The sequence below is a fragment of the Lepidochelys kempii genome, chromosome 14, assembly GCF_965140285.1.
Source record: "Lepidochelys kempii isolate rLepKem1 chromosome 14, rLepKem1.hap1, whole genome shotgun sequence".
Classification (NCBI taxonomy): domain Eukaryota; kingdom Metazoa; phylum Chordata; order Testudines; family Cheloniidae; genus Lepidochelys; species Lepidochelys kempii.
The window spans coordinates 8,646,842-8,667,910 of NC_136393.1; the positions used below are offsets into that span (position 1 = coordinate 8,646,842).

A 21,069-nucleotide genomic window follows, 5' to 3' on the forward strand; every position below is an offset into this window, starting at 1 on the left:
CATGTCCATTGCTGGCAAAAAGTTTCATGTAGGGGAATCCTAAACCATGGACTGTAAATAGTAAGCAAAATTCAGTCATCCAGGATAATTTAGACAGTTTGATAACATTTCCCAAGGTATTGGGCTGAACATTAAGCCTCAAGCAATTTTAGCAAGTTCATTTTGGCTACTGTGGTACACCAGGATTGACATCTTAGAACTATGGTGTCAGTTAGCAGTAAATGGACAGTGAAGATCCTTGGGTTCCCAGTTTTCCCTATTCCGCATACAGCTCACACTGCTGTAGGTGTTAAATGCAAGAGGCAGTGCTGCGCAGGTGCTGAGTTAATGCCTGTATCTTTGCTACACCCAGCCTCTTAGTAGGACAACTGTAAACTGAAAATAAAATTAATTCCCAAAATAGGCCAAATGCCCCACTAACCAGGCTGTAGAGGCATTCAGCTCTAATGCAACCCAGAAACAGTTACCTTTGCTTTTATTCTTCTCTGGTCCATTTCCTTTTGCAATTGCCTGCGCATTTTCCCCATCTGGCCTCTGGCATCTCTCTGAAGTGCATCTTCAAACTCAGAGCGAGGTAGATACCTGGATGAGGGTGGGGATGGAGAAAGGGACCGTGGTCTGCTAAGAAATCTTTTGGGATGTGGGGTGGCTGTGAAATAAAGATGCGAATGCTGTTATAACTAGTATCAGAAGTTAGCAACAAAAACTATAAGGGTGAATAGACTTAAATCCAGAAGCGTGCCAAATGTTCCAGTAGTTAAACGGGAGCATTCTGCAAAGAAAGTAATTTTTAAAAACAAATACCCTTATTTTATAGTCCTCTGTCCCAAGCCTCCTGGCTCGTACCATAATTATGTATTTAGCAAGTCAGAAGTGCCAGAAGATATCACAATTGGAAGAAAAAGGCAGCAAAAACGTATTTTAAGACGGTTCAATGTTAGGGCCTGCTATGGAAGTTAGTGTCAGAGCTATGTTATAACATGGTTTGGTCTAGCACCTGTAGACTGGATCAAGCCATATAACAGTGTTACAACCCTTCTCAGTGTACATTGTTTACATAATATGATTATCACAAGTTAAAGACAAGGGATGTAACACTGTTATATATTAGAACTGGACATCTATAGTGTGTTATAGGAAGGTAACAGACCCATTTTTCAGTACTTCCCTCCCTCACAGTATGGTCAAGAGTAGCATTCTGAACTTCGCTCATTTGTTACTCTGTGTACTTCACTTTTTATTTCTAGTGAAGCTTTGATAACTGTTTACGTGTGGTGTTTAGTTAACACTTTACTAACAGGATTTTATATTTTTGGGCAGGTCACCCAATGATATAAATCTAGGGCTGAAGCTAGGCTTCTGAATCTATGTTCTACTTTCAACTTTAAGTGAGAAGGAAAGCTTTACTTGTACTTCACTCAGTGCTTAAACAGTTACACTCTGGATTGTTACCTTGGTGAGGTTTCCTTCCCCGATAATCCATTACACTGTCACTGTGCTGAGACAGTTTATCTTCATCTGTCAACATCTCTTCCCTGGGATGCTCACCCAAAGCTCTCTTTAACATCTATTGATTAGAGATTATTCTAGTCAGTTTCATTAGTTCATCCTAATAAAGTCTAGAATTGTTTAACAAAATTAGAGGTACTAGTTGTAGATTTCCTTTCAGTTCTGTTGTATATTGAACTCACCTTCTGAATTTCACTGGGAATTTAAATAGAAACACATTGAAGAAATATCAAGCTAAGCAAAAAAAAGACATACTACTATAGATTTAACAGTGGTACAAGAATTTCAGAATGTCAGTATAAACTACACTATTGTGTAATATCCAACTATTAGTAATCCTAGTATTTCTCCTGAACCAAGCAGTAGTATTTTATTAAGTGACTATTAATGCATATTTTGCACTGTCACCAACATTTCTCTAATCCAAGATGAAATAACTCATTTTCTTTAAGATTATTTCTGCAGCATCTTCCATTCTTTTACATTGAATACAGTTTAGGTGTTTAAATTCCTTTAGAAATTTAATATATCTGTTAATCCTACCAAGATTGACCTGATTCCCTAGATTTTAGTTAGGCTTCATACACTTGTTACAAATGCTAGATAAATTCCAAAATACTATCAAGAATGGATTCCCACTTACTAAATCTAGTTCATTTAACCTGCGAGAGAGTTTTTCTGACATTTCATGCAGCTCTTGCTCAGATAATTTATCCTTTGCCCTTCTGCAGGAAAGGGGCTCCTCTCCAAATGAATTTGTGATAAAATTTTCATATCTGCTAAAAAAGAAAGGTTTTGTTTAAAAAAACCCGGACACGTACCACTAAGGTTTCATTTTTGTCTCAACAAAGATTCATGGTCAAAGGTTACCATTACTTAACAGATCCAGAACTCAGTTCACCTTTTTTGTTTTAAATGGGATTAGAAAATTTTATAGAAACAGATCTTGTGAGACAGAATTCACCTAAGCATTTATAGCAGTATTTCCCCTAGTTGTACAGTGAGTGTTTATAAGAATCAGAAGTCCCAGCCTCCTCTGGCTGCTCAAGCCTTTTTAGGAGTATTTGGAACATTTTCCCCCCTAACAAGATACCAAGAACAGATTCTTACAAAATATTTTATTTGCATCTGTTTTAGAAATGGGTTTCTCTGTAAGAAGAAAGATCTGAGTTAAAAGGCCACTGTTAAAGGGAATAAAGATATTCTAGATCTTCACCTAAGTCTACACCTCTCACTCTGCCACTAGCACCAACCAGCTTTGGTTGTTACCTAGGCTGGATTCTGAGCAGCAGCCAAGAAGTGAATGGCCCTGTTTAAGAAAGCGAGCAGTGAAAGCCTCAGCTACTCCTTCAGTATAAAAAAACCTGACTTACCTTTTTCCACTAGACGGACTTCTTGTTTCAGGTTTTGTGATTCGTGCTACTGATATTACCTGGTCAGTGCCTGGTGAGATGTCTTGGTGTAAGCAGATAGTTGATGTATGTGAGGCATCCACATCAAGAGCCTATTAGAGAAGGGAGGAGACAAGATCAAATTATGAACTTTCAGTGAAAGGCTCAAAGGTTCCGTAGATTATGCAGCAAATTTCTGGCATGAAGAAGACCACCTACGAGAGTCTGTATGAACACACATCTCAAATCATAAAATCAGATGATAGAGTTATACTGCCAGCCTCCTGCTCAGGAAAAGGGTGTTGAGTGTCAGTGTTAAATCAAGTCAAAAAGGCAGTTAAGTCTAATAAAACTGAAATACTGGGAGACTTCAAGTACCCACATAATCTGGTCAAGTGTCACCATCGGACAAGAGCTAGAGAAGTGATTTCTTGACATTTGAAATATTTGTTTATTGGAACAACTAATTCCAAAGCACATAAAGAGGCTATTCACTTAATCCTCAACACAAAAGTTTGTTCAACAATTAACCATTGAGACCACAACAGAACTAACTTAGGGCTCAGACTGAGTAGGTATATAGAGTCAGAGACATAGCAGTATGCCATACTGCTATCTTATTATCAAGAACTTCAGCCCCTATTTAAAAAGCCTGACCTACAACTTCCTACTGGTTTAACCAAGTGTCATTTATACCAATCTTGGTAAACTGGTGAAAGTGTCACTCCTGTTTAAACCTGGTTTTCAGCGGTTTAGCTTGCGTCAAATTTACAGATGCAATCTAAACCAACATAACCAGTTTTAAACAGATAGAAGTTTAGGGCTTGTTTACGCATAATAGGTGCACCAAATTAAGTTAATCAGTTTAGTTAGAAATCCCCACACAAGTTGGATTCATTTATCTCTTAGGGTTACAAATAATCTCAAATGTGAACATAAGGCATCTAATGGAGAGATTTCTACTCAGCCTCAAACAGTAGCTGAGAGCTGTAAACTTCCCCATTCATCTCTGCAACTCCTAAATGATCACTGGATCTCTGAGTTAAGCGTCAACAACATTTCCTAGTTCTTCCCTAACCAACACAAAAGAGAGGGATCTCATAGCTGCAGCATTCACCGTGAGTGAGGTCTCATTTTGATGCCCCAAGTGGATGGTATTTGGGAGAGGACCACCATTTATTCCCTCTCCTGCCACAATTAAGGAGGCTTGCAGAGCCCACAAGCATATTCCAGCTCAAAATACCCAGTGGACCTCTGACTTGCAATCATATTTTGAGCACATTTAAGAACGTGTTTCACTTTATTAGAAAGTTTGAGACATGAAAAGTCAGCAGATGTTATCTGCCTTTAATCAGTGGCAGATAATAGGTTCATATTACCACAACATCTAGCTGTTGTCTATATCCTCTTGGTGGCAAGTAGTTGCATCATTTACCACTAACCAGACTAGTCCAGATCACTAGCCAGACATACATCTTACAGCAAATAGTCTGTAGACTGACAGCCTGGCACAAGAGCTTTTCCACTTATAAAGGGGAAAAAAAAAACTGATTGGCTATCAATGTTTAGTGCACTGATCAGCATGTATCTAAGTTCATTACCTTCTCCTTTTGCTCAGCCACAGCAGCGTGAAGGGAAGAGTTATAGACTGCTTTGGGAAGAGTCCAGAGACTAAGGTTATGTCTATGACAGCTGACTTGGGCTCACGGGGCTTGGGCTGAGGGGCTGTTTAATTGTCGTGTAGATGTCCAAGTTCTGGGACCCTCCCACCTCTCTACATTGCCATTAAACAGCCTCTTAGCCTGCGCCCCATAAGCCTGAGTCAATGGGCATAGGCCAGCCACAGGTTTTTAATTCCACTGTAAAACATACTCACTGTCCTGCAAGTAACCCTTGTCGTAGCCGAAGGTAAAAGCCTAGAACTGCAATGTTAAGTTGGCTGATCTGGTTATAGTAAGACTAAAAACAAAGGTTTGTTGGTTAAGTTAGAAGTGAAATCCACTATATTCTGAAAGTCCTATTCACCTCCCATCAAAGCTTATCTTCTCATGTTGCCAAGTAGTAGGTCAGCACCACAATGGCTTCAGCCATTTTTGGTGATCAACCAGCCAAGAAGTGCTTTATGGAGCAAGTAAACTTCTCCTGCTCAGCTAGTTTCCTAAGGACCTGCTCCCCAGCAGGCCCTTTGAGTGGAATGAAATCTGCTAACCAGTTTGTGGCTTCTGAATTATCCAGTTGTTCCAAAGGGCAAATGCAAGGACAGAAAGGAGGGGGAAGTAGTCTGGCTAGGTCGCTGACTGAGGCAAATCCTCTGTTGAAACCCAGGCAAGTCACATTTTTCTGGAGATACCTGACTCTGGGGTGTGACCAATATCGTAAGATACTAGGCAACGAGGAAGTTAAAATATTCTTCCCAAACATCTTTAGATAAATCCAGCTGATATGTAGTAGCTGGGTGCTTTTGCTGAACTGATCAACAATATAAATGTCAGTGTTTACATCATCAGGAAGTGCTAACATCCCATTGAGAAATGACTAGTGTAGTTTACAATCTGCCTGTAGACACACCAAGTCAACACTGCATCAGGTCACATTCACAAGGTTTTGAAAAGAAAAGCAGCAACAAGTTTAAGAGGAAAGCTTCATTTCTGCAAGGTAGTAGGAATACCAAAAATCCCCTGCACAATTGTAGGGAAATTCCATGTATGCAGGTTTACAGCAACTCTGCCTAAAACATATATTGATTTTACAAATAGTGGAAAGTCATAGTTACCTTAGCCACATCATCTGTGCCGTTTCGCACATCTTTTGACACTGCCTTATCTCCAACTGGAGAAACTGGCAAAAGAAACAGCAGTGTTTACTGGATTATTTATTCTCTACATAGCACTCAAGTGTAGTTAGTGATTTACAGAACAAATACAAAAAGGCATGGACCCTGGCTCAAAGAGCTTACAAACTATTTGTCAAAAGAAGTGTAAAACAATAGGGGAAGGAAGACCGTAATTAGGTGTGTGGCTATTCAGTTATGGCATGCACACATGGATTTTTATTTTTATTTTTTAAATTTAAGGAGAATTTCTTGTAGGCTTTGAATTTTCAGGACTGTCATCTGAGAGGGTGATGCTATGGAAACTGGAAAAGTAGCCAGTGTCTCCAAGGCAACAGAGAAGTTAGAAAATAAGCACTTAAAATGAAGTCTTGTATATACTAGGAGGGTTTAACCATGCTTTCTGGAATGGATTAACAGTTTGTCTTAGGCTACATTCATAGTTAGTTTATTCTGCACCAGGTCAGCTGCACCTTTTGTTACTGAGTTTCTGTAAAACAGACAAAGCTTAAATGGATTAACTGGAGCGGGGGGGAAGGGAAGGGAAAGGGAAAAAAACAGTTGAGCAATGGACACACTTTACTTCTCAGCACAATAAATCCTCTTTGACTATGACCTATTTTCACTCCCCTGGCAGACATTGTGATAGAAGTGATTTGCTCACATCTGTTAAGAAATGTGAATTTAGTAAGGTTTGAACAGCAAAACACAGATTAAGGTTTTCAAAACAATGTTTCCCCCAATGCCAATAAGATGAATTCAAAACAACAAGCACCAATATTTAGCACTCCATTAGAAACAGTTAATATGAAGCACAACTTGTTCTTACCAGGGGCGAGTCTCGACAGAGGAACAGTATCAGAAGTAGTTGACTCCTGTCTAAGTGGTTCTGTAAACTGCAAAGAGAAGTAAAAATGCATATTAAATTAACAATTTAGTATTCTTCCTGCTGAATAGGAATGTTTTGACAAGGCCATAGATTAATAATCCATTTGGAGATACAGTCCAGATAGATAACTCATTAATTCCATTCTAGAAATGCAATAGAGAAAAGCTGAAGATATTTACTAATAAAACCAAGTAAGAGGTTTTCACTTACAACAGAAGCTTCAAGTCCATGACTGTTAGCCGAACCTGGGGACTGTCTGGCTGAGCTTTGGTATTCCCTTCCCATTGAATAATGAGACCTGGGTTCAGGAGGCTGATATGGTGGTTGCAAAGGAATAGCTGGGCGTATGGGCTCCCCAAGTTTTTTAGCACTGGAACTCAAACTCTCTTTGAGAAATTCAGTGGAATTAACAGAATCCATTGATCCTTAAAGACAAATATGCAAAGTTTATAGTCTCAATTAATCCATTTAACAAAAATGCCAGCTGGACACTTTCATTCAGCATCATCTTTGAATAAGCATGTTACTCCTCAATCATTTTAGAGTTTAGTACACATAGACATTGACAGTAACTTCCATCTTTGTTGCATGCTGCAGAATTTGGATTTTGGGTGTGAGAAACTAATTAGAGAGAAGAACTGATTTGATAATTTAGCATTAAGTTAGTTGAACAGTCATATGAACATCTGCGTTTTCTGATTTATCAGGTGTCAGACCATTCAAATTTCCTCCAAAACTGAAATAAGGAAGAAAGGACAAGAACTACTTATAGAAGTAACTCTAGATAAAAAAATAAGAAGCCTTCTTTTGTCAGCTACTGTATTCCTAGTCTCAAATCCATGGCTGTGAGGATTACTGCCAACAGAACTAGGAAGGCTAAAGAATTTCTAAGGTACTTCTCAGAAAGTCAGAATTTCACTCACCTTCCCTCTCTTTTACAAGTGCTCTTCTGCTGCTGGAAAGCTGAGTAGATGATGCCACAGTAACCCCAGAGTCTTCAGGTTCCTTGATCTCCTTAGACCTCTCTCTCTCTGCCGGCAACATTTCAGGGAGCTGGAACTCTGGAAATGATTTTTGAAAGTAGGTTAAACTTATGTTTAAATAATTAAATGCATTTTTACTATTGGCTCTGTGTTTAGACAGTGTTCATATTGGACTGAATTAGTAACTAGCAGTTGATGCTCTTCACTGCTATAGGGACAGCAGAATGTTGCAGGGGGAAGTAGTAATACTTCTAGGAATTGTATTTATCCATCACAGTATGCTACAAAACTTTTACTCACAGATTTGCTCAGCTACTATTGTAGGGGAAAGATAAGTCAGCCTCAGTACCCATTCAGTCCTTCGCTTTGCAAAGGAAATTATCAACAAAAATCCTATTGGTGTTCAGAATGAGCCCAATTTAAGTGGCTCCTATTACCAATTCCCTAAGCCATCTGGTTCCCTTAAAGAATGTTTCTGAATTGCCCAGACTCCTACCAACTGTTTGCTGTAAGCTAGCTTAAAGAATAATTCATTACTAGGTTTACATATTGTGTCTTGAAGCAACATTGTTACAATTTTACATTTCATACTGAGATAGTCTGAGGCCATCCAGTTATGCTTTCATGTCCTCGTGAACTGGGTCTAATTCACACTGTTTTGCTATGTAGTCCTTTTTTAGACAAAACCCTCAACCAGAAGGGATAGATAATGGTCAACTCTAAATCAGGTTTGAAACCCCTAAACTCTAGGGAACCAGATGTTTCCATCTCAGCAGGATCACCTTATCTTGACATAAGTACACTGGGTACCATGCAGTTCCATCTGTGAAATAAGAACTATAATATAAGAGTATCCATCTGCTATTGGCAATTATTCAAAATCCACTGGTGTTACTTGTAAGAGTAAAGATTTCTCCTGACCTAGGTTTTCTCCGACCTACAGTTATGCAGGGTACTTTATGCCAGTTGACTTTCCCTATCTGCCCCAGAGGTGGCTTCATCTCAGTTGTGCTAACCATATACAAGCTGAAACATTAGGGAACCTTCAAAACAAAAGGAGCTATAAGCTTTTTGCTTTACAAGCATGTTCCCCACTCCCTTCATACATTTAAAAATACTAAGCACTTTTGACAGCGTATGTTTGATTGCTAGAAGAGTACATGTCCATATAGAACACTCTTAAAGATATATTTTAAACTCACCTTCCTTTCTTAGAGAAAATGAATGTGCAGTGTCCCCAAGTCTGATTAATTCACTAGTAGATTCTGATCCTTCTACCTCCCAAGATGGGACAAAAATATCTGACGGGGAAGACCTAAGAGGAACACAACGCAGCAGATCTATTAGCAATAACAGTCTTTGCTTGCCTAGGCCACAAGATGGAGCTGCAGATGAATCCTAACTCTACATCTTCAGTTAGCTGGCCTTTACTTTTTAGAGGAGTATGATCAGTTTCAAAGTAAGCTAATTTAAAAAAAAAATCATGAAAATAAATGTAGTACAATTGATTAACTAAGCCTCAGCAATTTAAATTAAAAAGCATGCACTGAGATGACAATGGAAGTTTGGAACATAACTCAATACTGTACAGATTCACCATTAAAGGTGGATTAAAAAATTTTAAAACTGCAAGTTGTCTAAGGGTTTGCAATGCAAACACATACTTGATCCAAATTTTAGATCTCTTGCTCCCCAAAGATGACCAAGCATTCCATTTGATGCTTTTACTAAGTATGTTTTTTTTATTTGCATTGTATGAACATGCTAGACACTTTATAGATATGTAAAAATACAGTCACTGTGCCAACTTTAAAACATTCAGAACCAGTCTTACTCGGCAACTGATGGAAGTTTCAGAGGTGGCACAGGTTCCTTCAGGTCACCTTCCAGCTGCTCTTGAAGCACCCTTTGAATGTCATTGTTAGCTAGCTGGTCAGGTTCATCTGTTTATAATCAAAATTCATTTGTTAATTTCAAGAAAAACCACACACACAGGATGGGTATTACTGCCAATATCACAAGAAATAATTTGACAGAAATGGCAATTTTAGACTTAACATACTGTCAAACTGTCATACTGAACAGGTTTGTATATTTTGGTTTAACAGTACAGTTTATATTAATATAACAACTTCCACATGCACCTTATTCAATAGAAGCTTCAGTGGTAAGTTTAGAGAAAATGTTAACACTTTCACACTAATTCATAAAGTTGTTAGGAGATGGTTTCTGCCACAAGAGAGCCATGTTAAAGGAGCCCTTTTTTTTTTTTTTTAAAAAAAGGCTTCACCTTTTATTACCGTATATTACCGAAACTAAAAGATTTTAAATCCAAACTTTCTGTTCACCAGGATTACTGAACGAAATGGAACAATAAGTACAAAACTTGGGAAATGAAAATAGATTAAGTTCCACTTCTGTTTGTGATCAGTTTCAATCCCTTGCTTTCCTGCAATGTTTAGATTACAAACATTGCAAGCAAAGTTTTAAATCCCAGCAAAAACCTGCTTAATTGCAAACACTCCTGTTCATCTTAGGTATTGTAAGAACAAGGTCTACAAAGTCTATTTTCCATACATGATACTAAATGGCTATGGGCTTCCTCAAAAATATAGTTGCTAATCGGGGGAGGGCAAACTTAATCTAATACTAGGAGCCTATTCCATCCTTAAACATACAAAGAATGGTGTATATATGAAGGCGGAACTTACGCTTCAGTATGGTAGCTTAATAGTAGCACAGGAGGTATGCAGGCAAGATAAACAGTCTATCATAATAAGCAGCAGCAGCACATATCATCTTGAACTGAGATACCTTTGTTAGTCTATTTACTCACCCCCATTCCGAGAAGACGTTTCACTGATTTGTTCTGTAAGATATTCAAGCAGGCCATCAAATATTTCTAACAGATTTCGGATAGATTCTCTCTCTCCTTTCACAACGTTCTCTCCTTAACAGAGGTTACTATGAATTAGTAATTAGAGCTTAGAGAAAAAAAATTCAACTTTAAAAATGTGTCAAAATCTTGGAAAATCTGTTCAGAGAAATGCACATACAGATATCAACTCAGAAAAAATTTAGCCAGAGTTAGATGTTTGGGTCACTGTTGGATGTTTATTTCTGTAACATATTTTAAGGTAGGTGGCAAACATCCTGAAATTGTACATTTTCTGTTCCAACAATTCAAAGCCTAACCTCACTGACACTTTTCATCAGCTTTCATGGAGCATACTAGACATCAATATTACACGCTGCATACTTAGTCTAGTGAAAGTCACATTAGCAGTTCATCCAGTTTCTACAGGGTAAACATCTGCTAGAGCAGGCTGTTGAGATCTTTGCCTACACTTCGTAGCTGGTTCAGCAGGTAGTATTATAGTCAATATGAAACTAATGAAAGATTCCTGCCTTCAGTTTGTTGGGGAACTTGGTAGGATTCTCATACATACCTGCTACTGCACAAACCAACTATTAGCTGGGAAGGCAGGATGTAGGAGTCTTTCAAAAATATCAGCAATACTCTGTAGACATACCTACCAGTCAGCAAGAGATGCTGTTAGGAGGAGAAGGTTCCATCCTCCCTTTTTAGGGAATCAGTTATTTATACGATACTATTGGTTTTCGCTAGCCAGAGTAGAAGCCCCTAAAAACCCAAGTCTTCAACGTGTCCCACCCAGCACAAAACTGATAATCACTGTGTAGGCTCAGATTTCAGAGGACTTAGATACACTCCAGTTATTTACAAAAAGTCACAAGCAATACTGCAATCTCCTTTACAAATGTCAATCTTCAGAGCAAGCCAAATATCCAGATGGGTATTAATGTATAATTGCAACCAGAATTTGAACTATTCCCTCAGTATTTCACTGAGGATGTTTGTTAGCACTGTTACTGTTAAGAGATTGACCTGGTTTTTATTTCAAGATACATTGTTCAGTAAAAAAATTCTTAAATTGGGACTCATTTCAAGTAAGATTAAATGACAGGCTTAAAAATGGAAGGTCTCAAAAAACCCTGGGATTTCAATTTAGACAATTAAAATATCTAAATAACTATTATAAAAATTCACATTGTAACATGAATGTCATAGCAAATATATTTACTACTTTGACAACATCCAATTAAAATCAATTTTAAATTAAATAAAATTTGAGACCATATTGGCTATTTCTCACTTGAATTAGTACAAATATTCATATTTTGAACAGATTCAAACGTACACAACTACCTATTAGCTAGACAGTTCATCTTGACTTGTCTGTTTAAGTATCTGTTCGAGTCCAAGTGTTTACCACCACAATGTGTTTCTCCTCTGTTGCCAAGTATGGCAATTATACCCCCAATCACACATTCAAGGCTTCTTCTACTGTTTCCAAGGTGAGAAGGGAAAAGACTCTTCTCATACACCCTGACACAGCCAACCACAACATTGTTCCAGCTGAGTGGAAGAGTGTGACTTGATGCAGAAAACAAGATAAAAACTGCTATATATTCCACTAGGAGTAATTAGATGTCTGCAGTTTCTCAATCCAACTGGTAGCTTCAAGGTAAAAAACTAATAACCTCAACGTTGATTTACTACTTTCTACACTGCAATACAGTACATATGAAATCCAATTAGGTGCTTTAATCTAATTTTTTAGTTATTTGCTTGTTCTCTAAATTGATGGCCCAGTTTTCAGACCAAGACTATTTTTGGGCATAACTCATTGCACATGCACAATTTTGCATGCAGATATGGAAACACTCTGAAAGATCAGATCCTTGCTTATAAAAAGTAAGTTGAAAGTAAGGTCTTAGGTATTTTTCAATCACACATGTATACTCCTCATTTCTGTTGACTATGACTGTAAGTACTCACCAGTGATGTGAGACAAGCTGACCTGCAAGTAGTCCAATGCCAGAGAATCTATTACTGCTTGCACATTATGTGCATCATCCTCTTGGCTTTTGGGAGAGGCTATGAAATCTACAAAGAAGAAGCATTACATCATACTACAGTCTACTTGAAGGGGATAATGTTGTGTGTAGGCCCTAAAAGCAGCATAGTTGTTTCTAGTTTATTTGCAATGAAGTTAAATGCAAAGATTGTGTAAAGTAAGGGTGGGAAACCCAATTGTCATTTTGTCATAGGAAAACAATTCAATGGTTACTGCATATAAGCACAGAGCGTGCACTCAAATACATAAACAGATAAAGAGCCACTGGTTATAATTCACATGCATCTGCATTCAGTTATGAAACTTGACTTAGAAGATAAAATTGAATAAAGTAGTATTTTTCTCTCAGCTTTTAGTACAATGGGAAAACGTAAAAACAATTTAAATTTTGGGATCTTGACTAGAGTTTGTTGTATTTTGTTTAAGGTCTCTCTCTTCTGTACTATACCAGCAATGGTGTTACATGAACCAGTTTTTAAACACTTTAAAATTAGTTTGGATTAACAGGCTTCAGAGCGTGTCTTCATTAAGATGTTTTTTTAACCTCAAATTTGATTGCCAGTTAAAGCAGTTAACACCTTTGTAAAAGCTAGTCTGGACATTCCCCAAAACATTTGTAGTTTACCCCAGAGTAAAAAAGGTTTACATACAAAATTGCTCAGCACTGGCTTAGTTCTGCTGCCAGTGAAGTCAATGGGAGATTTATCATTGATCTGAACAGGAGTTTGGCAGAGGTTTAGTGCTTTTAAAAAAAAAAAAATCACATTCTAGATATGTAATACTAAAACATTTGAATAGAATAGGATATGATTCAGCATTAGCATTCCATTCAGATGAACTGGACCAGTTCTTACTTTTCAGAGCTATGGTTTTAGCCTGTCTGTAGGCCCTTCAAGGCCTGGTCTACACTAGAAAAGATTCATCAGTAGAGGATGGTTTGCTAACATAACTCCAGCTCATACTGACAAAAACAAACAAACAAACAAGAGTGCTTTACCACAATAGATGATACCAGTTCAGCAGCAAGCAAAATAATAAGCTATACCAGCAAAAGCACTGTGTCTACATTAGGGCTCTTGTTGGCAAAGAAAAATGGCTAAAAGCCCACAATCTTAACTACATTGCTATGCCAGCAAAAGCCCTACAGTAGAGATGGCCCACATCAACACTGCATTGAGTCATATTCTTTGTTTTCTTCACATCAATAAAGAACGGATAAGCAACTTAAAACAAAACATGAAAGCTTAAATTCTTCCAAAACTAATGGTTCTCCCAAACTGGTACTGGTATGGCAAATTACCAAATACCAATGAACCTTGGTTATGTTTGGGATTAGTGTTATAAGCTACATCCACTATAGAAAGTAGAGCAATGCCAACAGCCCCACACTACAGTAATTTTTCCATTGCTCTGGTTTAAGAAAAACTTCTGTTATAAGCATGAAATTTGGGAGGGGAGGGAGAAATAGTTTGTAACATGATCCCACCTGAATCTTGTAATAAAATTCATGATAGGAGGCTTACATCACAGAAGGTCGGTAGAACAGAATTGAACAAGATTATATGTATTTGATTTTGTAACAGACAGCTGTCCTGCTGGTACCTTCCACCCAGCAACTTCATTCCCAAATTCTAGCACTACAGCAGCCTTGTCTAGAATAGGATAAGAGGCGTATTAAAACATCTTTAACATGTTTGAAAGTCCATGGTAGATAAGGCTTTTAAGGGTCTGTCTTTTTGACAGCAAAACATTCTTTACTCAGGTTAGGTAACTCATTTAAAATAACAATGACATGGTAACTTTGCTTGTAACTTGGGTTAGCTGTTTGAGTTAAAGGCAAGAGGGGAGCCTGGAGTTGAATATGAACTGCTAACCCCAGATACAAGCCAAGTTAGAGTGTCTCCGCTGCTATTTTACTCAAGTTAGCTAACCTGAGTTTACACTTTTCCTGTGTAGACTTATCCTAACATATACTAAGCTGCTGAAGTTTTTAACCAGATTAGCATGGTTTAGAGGCAGTGTGCCTTGTCCATACTAAACTTTAAAACACAGATAGCATGTGCTACCATCACACCTTTAAATCCTACTGCAGACAAGGCCTCACTTGAGTAGTTTAGGAACATTTAAAGAGTACACCAATCTTGTATGCACTAGATTTTTCAAACCTGTTTGTTTGAATGTTAAGCTACACAATATGTTTACATGTTGTGTACAGCTAGTATTCTACTGGCCTGAGTTTACTTTGCGATTTTACTTTTGAAAATGGGTTATTAGAACTTGAGAAATTAATAATTTTTCTCCTACTACCATTGTGTTTATTTATATGTTTGCATTTATAGAAACGAAGAAAGCCACCAGAGACATAAGTAATGATATAGGATCTCTGTTCCTACCTGGTACTTTTTCTCCCAAGATTGACTCATAAAGTCCAACAAATACATTAGCACCACATTCTGTGAGCTTTGTCACATGCAGATTTACATGACATTTCATGAGAAGATCATTGGCGACATCAACCCATTCTATTAAAAAAAGTTAAAACATGCAAATGATTTAGCTAGAAAACAAATACAAAATCCTGTCTCTGTACAGTATGATGGAAGGAGACGATCAGCTAAAGGCTCATGTAACAGGTTTTGCAAGTAGAAAGTGTCTTTTTATGCCTGTTAAACACTAAAGAAATTATTTATGTACTAGTGGGAGAAAAAGACAGGAGTGAAAGACAGCCCTTTGTCACCCAAATTGCTTTTCATTATGGAAAACTGTATTATTTGATATGGAAAACTGTATTATTTGATATTTGGGCAGAACAATAAAGGACAATTAAATTTAATATGACCCTTGATCTGACAATTCAAAAAATTCTATTGTTATTAACTAAACAATACAAGAATTTGTTTCTTTCTATTAGAGATCTGAAGTTTATGGCAATGATCCTGCAAGCCATCCACATACAGAATTCCCATTAATTTTAAGGATAGATGTGTCCAGAGTGCTTAATGGATCAGGCCAGTTTTTTGTATTTTTCCTTCAGAAGCCAGAGCAAAAGCTGCCAATAATGCTCATTTTCCCCAATCCCAACACAATCCATACATTGCAAACATCACATCAAAGAGTGCAGGACAAACTTCGTCTACTGGCCTAGTACACCAAGTAATTTTATGTAATTTTTTTCATGTTGTGCCAACATATAGAAGGAATTATTGTTTACATAAATATTAAAAGATATTTTTTAGCATACAGATGGAGATGGGATATTAGAACATGAATGGGACTTGGGATGTAGCAGCTGTTGTATTATGAAAATTGGGTAGTTTGATTTCCATCCAACTTTGAGGAAAGGAGCAGACTAACAGGTCCCAACCAACAGACCCTGATGTGAAATGCAATAAGTGTGCTGCCTTCCAGTCACATCAAGGAAGAAGAGAAAGGGAGAGTAGAGGGGAAGTGCACAAATGAGCAGGGAAGAAGCAAGGCTAGCTTTAACTTAAGGGCAGTCACTTGGGACAGCAAGATGTTCAGCATGGGAAGAAGAGCAGAAGTTTGCTGGGGTGTCTACCAGTGGTCCGGAGAGACAAGTTAACTCCCTCCCCTGCCAGCAGTGCTACCACACACATATTCCTCTTTTCTGCCCCTACACACAAAAAGTTTTCTGCATCACCTAGTAGTTTTTAGCTAGTAACAGGACAGAGTGGATGAAACAGAAAGTTCAGGAAACGATAGTAAGCAAAGCAAATTTTTGCTAGAGCTTCAAGAACCTGCTGGTTGATGTCCTGAAGTGATTTTCTCCTCCCCTGGCTGAAGCGTGGCCACATTTACCCCCCAAAAGACTTACCCTAAGGTTTCATTTTCACATGCATTCAACATCAGGAAATTAAAGAATACTTCTTGGTTGTTTATTAGTCTTTAAGCTATGGCCCAATAACTTGTTTCATTTTCAATATTAACATGTTAACTGAGGGCATCTGGGATCCCTCACCAAAGAGAAAGCCTCAGAGACTGTAATTAAGTCATAACACAAGAAAAGGAGTCACTTTGTTTTGGGACATAGGGCAAGAAAGATTACAGGTACTGCCCTCACCAAACAGTGCTCAGATAGGAGAAAAGGCAACCCCCACCTAGCCCAGCATGGGGCCAGGACCACAGGCAGGTGGTGGATATTTACTGCTCTACTTAATTTTTTAAGTAAACATAACTTTGAAGACAAGTTGGGAGGCCTCCCTGTGACATAAGCCATTCCCTCCGCTCCCTTGCCCCACACAGCTTTCCAGAATAAATGGTAGCTACTCACCCCAGCTCTAAAACCTACCACAGAAATGAGACAGTGGCTCCTACCCACACAGCCCATGTATACAGGCTAGGAAGGATGGGCGAGAACACAGGGCCCTAGCCTGGGACTCCCGGGACGAGGGTTCAAGTCCCACCTCAGCCTCACCCTGTAACCCTGGGCAAGTCACTTAATCTGCCTGTACCCTGGAGACAGTACCTCAGGGCTGAAAGGCAGCAGTAAGGAGCCAGCTATTATGGTGAAAAGGGCCGGGTAAGTAGCTTGGGGGGGGGACAGGGCGAGCCCCCCCATCCCTCCCTCCGGCCACCACACACACACCATGCCCCCCACCCCGCCCATGGGGCTCCCTTCTACGCCCCCCACCTCTCTCCTCAGGGCTGCCCATGGTTCCCTGGGACGCGAAGCCGAAACTCCCAACGGGCGAATACAAACCGCCCAACAGCTGCCCCCCCCTTCCAGGATATTTAAATAGCGTGTCAGCGCTTCCTCCGCACCGATTGGTCACGCTGGAGCCGGAAGGGGCGGGGCTCCTTGCTGGGCTTTCGCCGTTTTTCATACTTTTAGCGGGTTTGATTTTTTTTTTTTTAATTTTCTATCCGGCCTCGCCGATGTTTTCACCGTTTCGGGTTTTTTTAAACACTGATTTCGTTTATCGTTATTTAGCCGCCGCGTCGGCTCCGGTCGCTATAGAAACTGCGAGAGGGGCGGATCCTACTACGCCGCTAAGTAACGCGCGTGATGTAGCGCTTTATGCTGGGTCACGTGATGCAGGCCAACCTCCCCTCCCCCACGGGGGGGGGTGTAAATTGGGGCTGTTAATTATACGATCGGACTCTGCGGGAGCAAATCCGTAGAGAAATACAGCGTGGGAGCCCCCACCCCACGAGAGAGCTCAGGCAATGTGATAACAATAGGATCTCCACCCCACACACACACATACTGTGGAGAGTAATAGGGGAAGTCCTGGCATGCACAAGCAAACCCAATGAGAAGAGCAACAATGGTGTCCCAGAAAAGCTTTTTTCCTCCCCACCTTCTCCCCGGGAGAGGGATGTGGGTGTCCCAGCACCCACAGAAAACACCCCACCCCAGACAGAGTAACACGCGTGTCCTCGGCAGGGTTGCCATCTCTGAGGTACAAAAAAATGGGACATCCAGGATGATCCTGAGCCCATAAAACTAGACAGCTGGTAGGGTGTGTACTGAGCACCCTTTCAGATTTCTCAGGACAGATACCTCAAAAAAACTTCTGTGAAAACATGGACAAATAGCAACCCGACTCCCTACTGCCCACAGGGAACACCCTGGGGAGAGCAACGTGGATATCCCAGCACTCACAGGAAGCCTCCCAGAGAAAGTAACAGGGTCATATCAGAGGGATGAGCACTAGCACCTGCTCCGAGAGACAGCAATGCAGGGTATGCTAGTGCCCACAGGGCGAGCCACACAGGTGTTCCAGGACCCAAGGGGACACCCTCTGGAGAGAGACATGGGTCTCCTCCACCCCATGGGTGTGAGTGGAACTGTTAGTCCTGTCCTCAGAAATGTTAAACGGGTGGAACACAAATTCTTACTCCTTCCAATTGCTCTAGTGCCAAAAAAAACCAAAAAACAAAAACCCTCTGTAATACACAGCATTGCTCCATCTCACTGTTTTTATTCCTTCTTCTTTCCTTTGTCCATTGTCTATCTTCACTCTAAACTCTTTGAAGCAGCAGCTATGTCTTATGTATAAAGCAACAATCATCATTTTACAGGTCAATAATGTATAATCATAGTGTGATATGAAAAGTCCTATATGTTGACTCAGAATAACAACAGAAAAGCATACGAAAAACAGTTCTACAGATTGTGCTGAAGACGTACTACATCTAATCACTCTGAAGTAGAGTATTATGTAAGATTAATGGGTTCAGGCCTTCAAGGCCAAATTCAGATGGGGAGAAGGCAGGTATGAGGTATTGGGGCAGGAGGGGGGAAATGAGAGAGCTCTGGTAATTGATTTAGTCAAGTTTGTCCTAGGGAATGCTGGGAGGATTTTGCCAATAAAGGATTTAGTTTAAGAGGCTTTTCTTGACAGTAGAGGACTGGGATTAAAGGGGGCAGGGGCTTCAGGAGTGCTTGAGAAGATAAGGAAGCATAGGGAAGTTTTTGATCTTGGAAGAAAGACTTGTTCTAGAATGTCGGAATGTTGGGCACTCTTATCACTGCAGGAAAAAGCTTGAGAGGTTTTGCCTGCTGACACTTACCTCTCTTGACTGCTGTCCCTCAGGTTTCCAGCTTTGTCCATGCAGAGACATCCAGTGGCCTAAACACATTTGTTTACCAATTAACCAGTGGCTAAGGGTTTTCAGAATTCCATATTGCATCAAACCATGCCACACCAGAATTTGGAGTGCCCCATTCATTAAAATGCAAAATACACATAATATATGATGCTTAAAACAGGCTAACGACAAAGGCATTTGGGATCTCAATTATTGCTGTGAGAGCAAACAAATGGCAGGGAGATGCAAACCAGAAAAGCCAATTATATTGAAACTGGTACAAAATCCGGGTTTCAATATAAGCAAGTAGGAGATTGAGAGGACTCCATAAAACCATGACTTAACTGGTAAATTAATACATCAGACCACTTAGCATAAAGCAGGAAGGAGCAAAGGAAAAATCAAATATCTTTGCTTATTCAAATATTGCATCTAATATGGCTTTTTTATAAACTCCTTGAGGAAGGAACCATATTTTTGTTCTTTGTACAGCAGCTAGCACAATGGAGTCCTGATTCATAGCTGGGGCTCCTAGATGATATGGTAATCCAGGCAAAAAAAGCTAAAAGAATATGAGGAATCATTAGGAAAGAGATAGGTAATAAGACAAAAAATATAATGCCTCTGTATAAATCCGGGTTACAGGGCCGGCTCCAGCACCAGCTTTCCAAGCAGGTGCTTGGGGCGGCATTCAGAATGGGGCGGCGGTCTGTGTCCCGCATTGGCAATTGGGCAGCAGCTCCGCCGCTCTTCTGGGCGCAGCGGCAATTCGGTAGCAGCTCCGCCGCTGCACAATTCGGCAATGACTGTTTGGGGCAGCAAAATTGGTAGAGCCACCCCTGGCAGGCTATGCCCACATTTTGAATACTGTATGCCAATCTGGTCGCCCCATCTCAAATAAAGATATATTAGACTTGGGAAAGGTACAGAGAAGGGCAACAAAAATGATTAGGGGTATGGAACAGCTTCCGTATGAGGAGAGATTTAAAAGACTGGGTCTTTTCATCTTGGAAAAGAGATGACTAAGAGGGGATATGATAGCGGTTTATAAAATCTTGACTGGTGTGGAGAAAGTGAATAAGGAAATGTTATTTGCTCCTTCACATAATGGAAGAACTGGGGGGGGGGTAACCCAATTAAATTAATGGACACCAGGTTTAAAATAAAAGGAAGTACTTCTTCACACAATGCACAGTCAACGTGTGGAACTCACTGTCAGGTATGTTGTGAAGGTCAAAACTATAACAAGGTTCAAAAACAACTAGTTAAGTCAATGGAGGATAGGTCTATCAATGGCTATTAGCCAGGATGGTCAGGGATTCAACACCATGCTCTCTAAGTGTCCCTAGCTTCTTTTGACACAAGCTGGGAGTGGAGGACAGGGAATGAATCACTCTTTGATTGCCTGTTCTGTTTACTCCCTCTGAAGCACCTGGCATTGGCCACTGTCAGCAGACAGGATACTGGGCTAGATGGATCATTGGTCTGACCCAGTATGGTCATTCTTATCTTATTTTATAGTGCTGATCATGCTGTTATCCTAACAATGTCACATACATTAATTTATCCTTGAAACACACCTAGGAAGTAGGAAAGTATTATTAGCTATATTTTACAGATAAGGAAACTGAGGCACAGAAAGACTTAAGAGATTAATTAAATGTGGAAAACGAAGTCTGTCATAGAACCAGGAAGCAAACCCACATCTCACGTATTCCAACCCAACACATTCATCATAAAACCATCCTTTTCCTAAGCCAACTTTCCTCCATTGTAAAAGGTCCTTTTAAATTATATATTTGGAACATATATGTACATTGAACAAGTATATAAACTGGGTACCATGATCAGCAGTGAAATAATTAACAATATTATTATTTAAATTCTATCATAAGAGGCTTGAGGGTTAACACCCATTTGAAATGAAGGGCTTTTGAGATCAATGGAGCAATTCACACTTCTCAGCGTTATT

General features: G+C 39.6%; 2 protein-coding genes across 4 annotated transcripts in view; one reads left to right on the forward strand and one right to left on the reverse strand.

Moving 5' to 3' along the window:
• SMURF2 (SMAD specific E3 ubiquitin protein ligase 2) overlaps positions 1–7,948 on the forward strand; it is a 124,339-nt gene extending 116,391 nt beyond the window's left edge. Inside the window, exon 20 of the mRNA XM_073310783.1 lies at positions 7,562–7,948. Coding sequence (XP_073166884.1) covers positions 7,562–7,586 — 25 coding nt within the window. The 3' untranslated portion in view covers positions 7,587–7,948. The remainder of the gene's footprint in view (positions 1–7,561) is intronic.
• CEP95 (centrosomal protein 95) overlaps positions 1–17,322 on the reverse strand; it is a 31,222-nt gene extending 13,900 nt beyond the window's left edge. Inside the window, exons 1-14 of one of the 3 annotated variants that reach the window (XM_073310777.2) lie at positions 17,194–17,322; positions 14,936–15,064; positions 12,464–12,571; positions 10,439–10,552; positions 9,437–9,545; positions 8,805–8,917; positions 7,543–7,680; positions 6,830–7,044; positions 6,560–6,626; positions 5,674–5,738; positions 2,883–3,013; positions 2,153–2,285; positions 1,453–1,567; positions 468–649 (exon numbers count right to left, since the gene is read on the reverse strand). In XM_073310777.2, coding sequence (XP_073166878.1) covers positions 468–649; positions 1,453–1,567; positions 2,153–2,285; positions 2,883–3,013; positions 5,674–5,738; positions 6,560–6,626; positions 6,830–7,044; positions 7,543–7,680; positions 8,805–8,917; positions 9,437–9,545; positions 10,439–10,552; positions 12,464–12,571; positions 14,936–15,064; positions 17,194–17,215 — 1,641 coding nt within the window. In that variant the 5' untranslated portion in view covers positions 17,216–17,322. Of the gene's footprint in view, positions 1–467; positions 650–1,452; positions 1,568–2,152; positions 2,289–2,882; positions 3,014–5,673; positions 5,739–6,559; positions 6,627–6,829; positions 7,045–7,542; positions 7,681–8,804; positions 8,918–9,436; positions 9,546–10,438; positions 10,553–12,463; positions 12,572–14,935; positions 15,065–17,193 lie in introns of all 3 variants that reach the window. The other 2 variants (XM_073310776.2, XM_073310778.2) reach the window with 2 other exon arrangements.
• Positions 17,323–21,069: the final 3,747 nt, after the last annotated feature.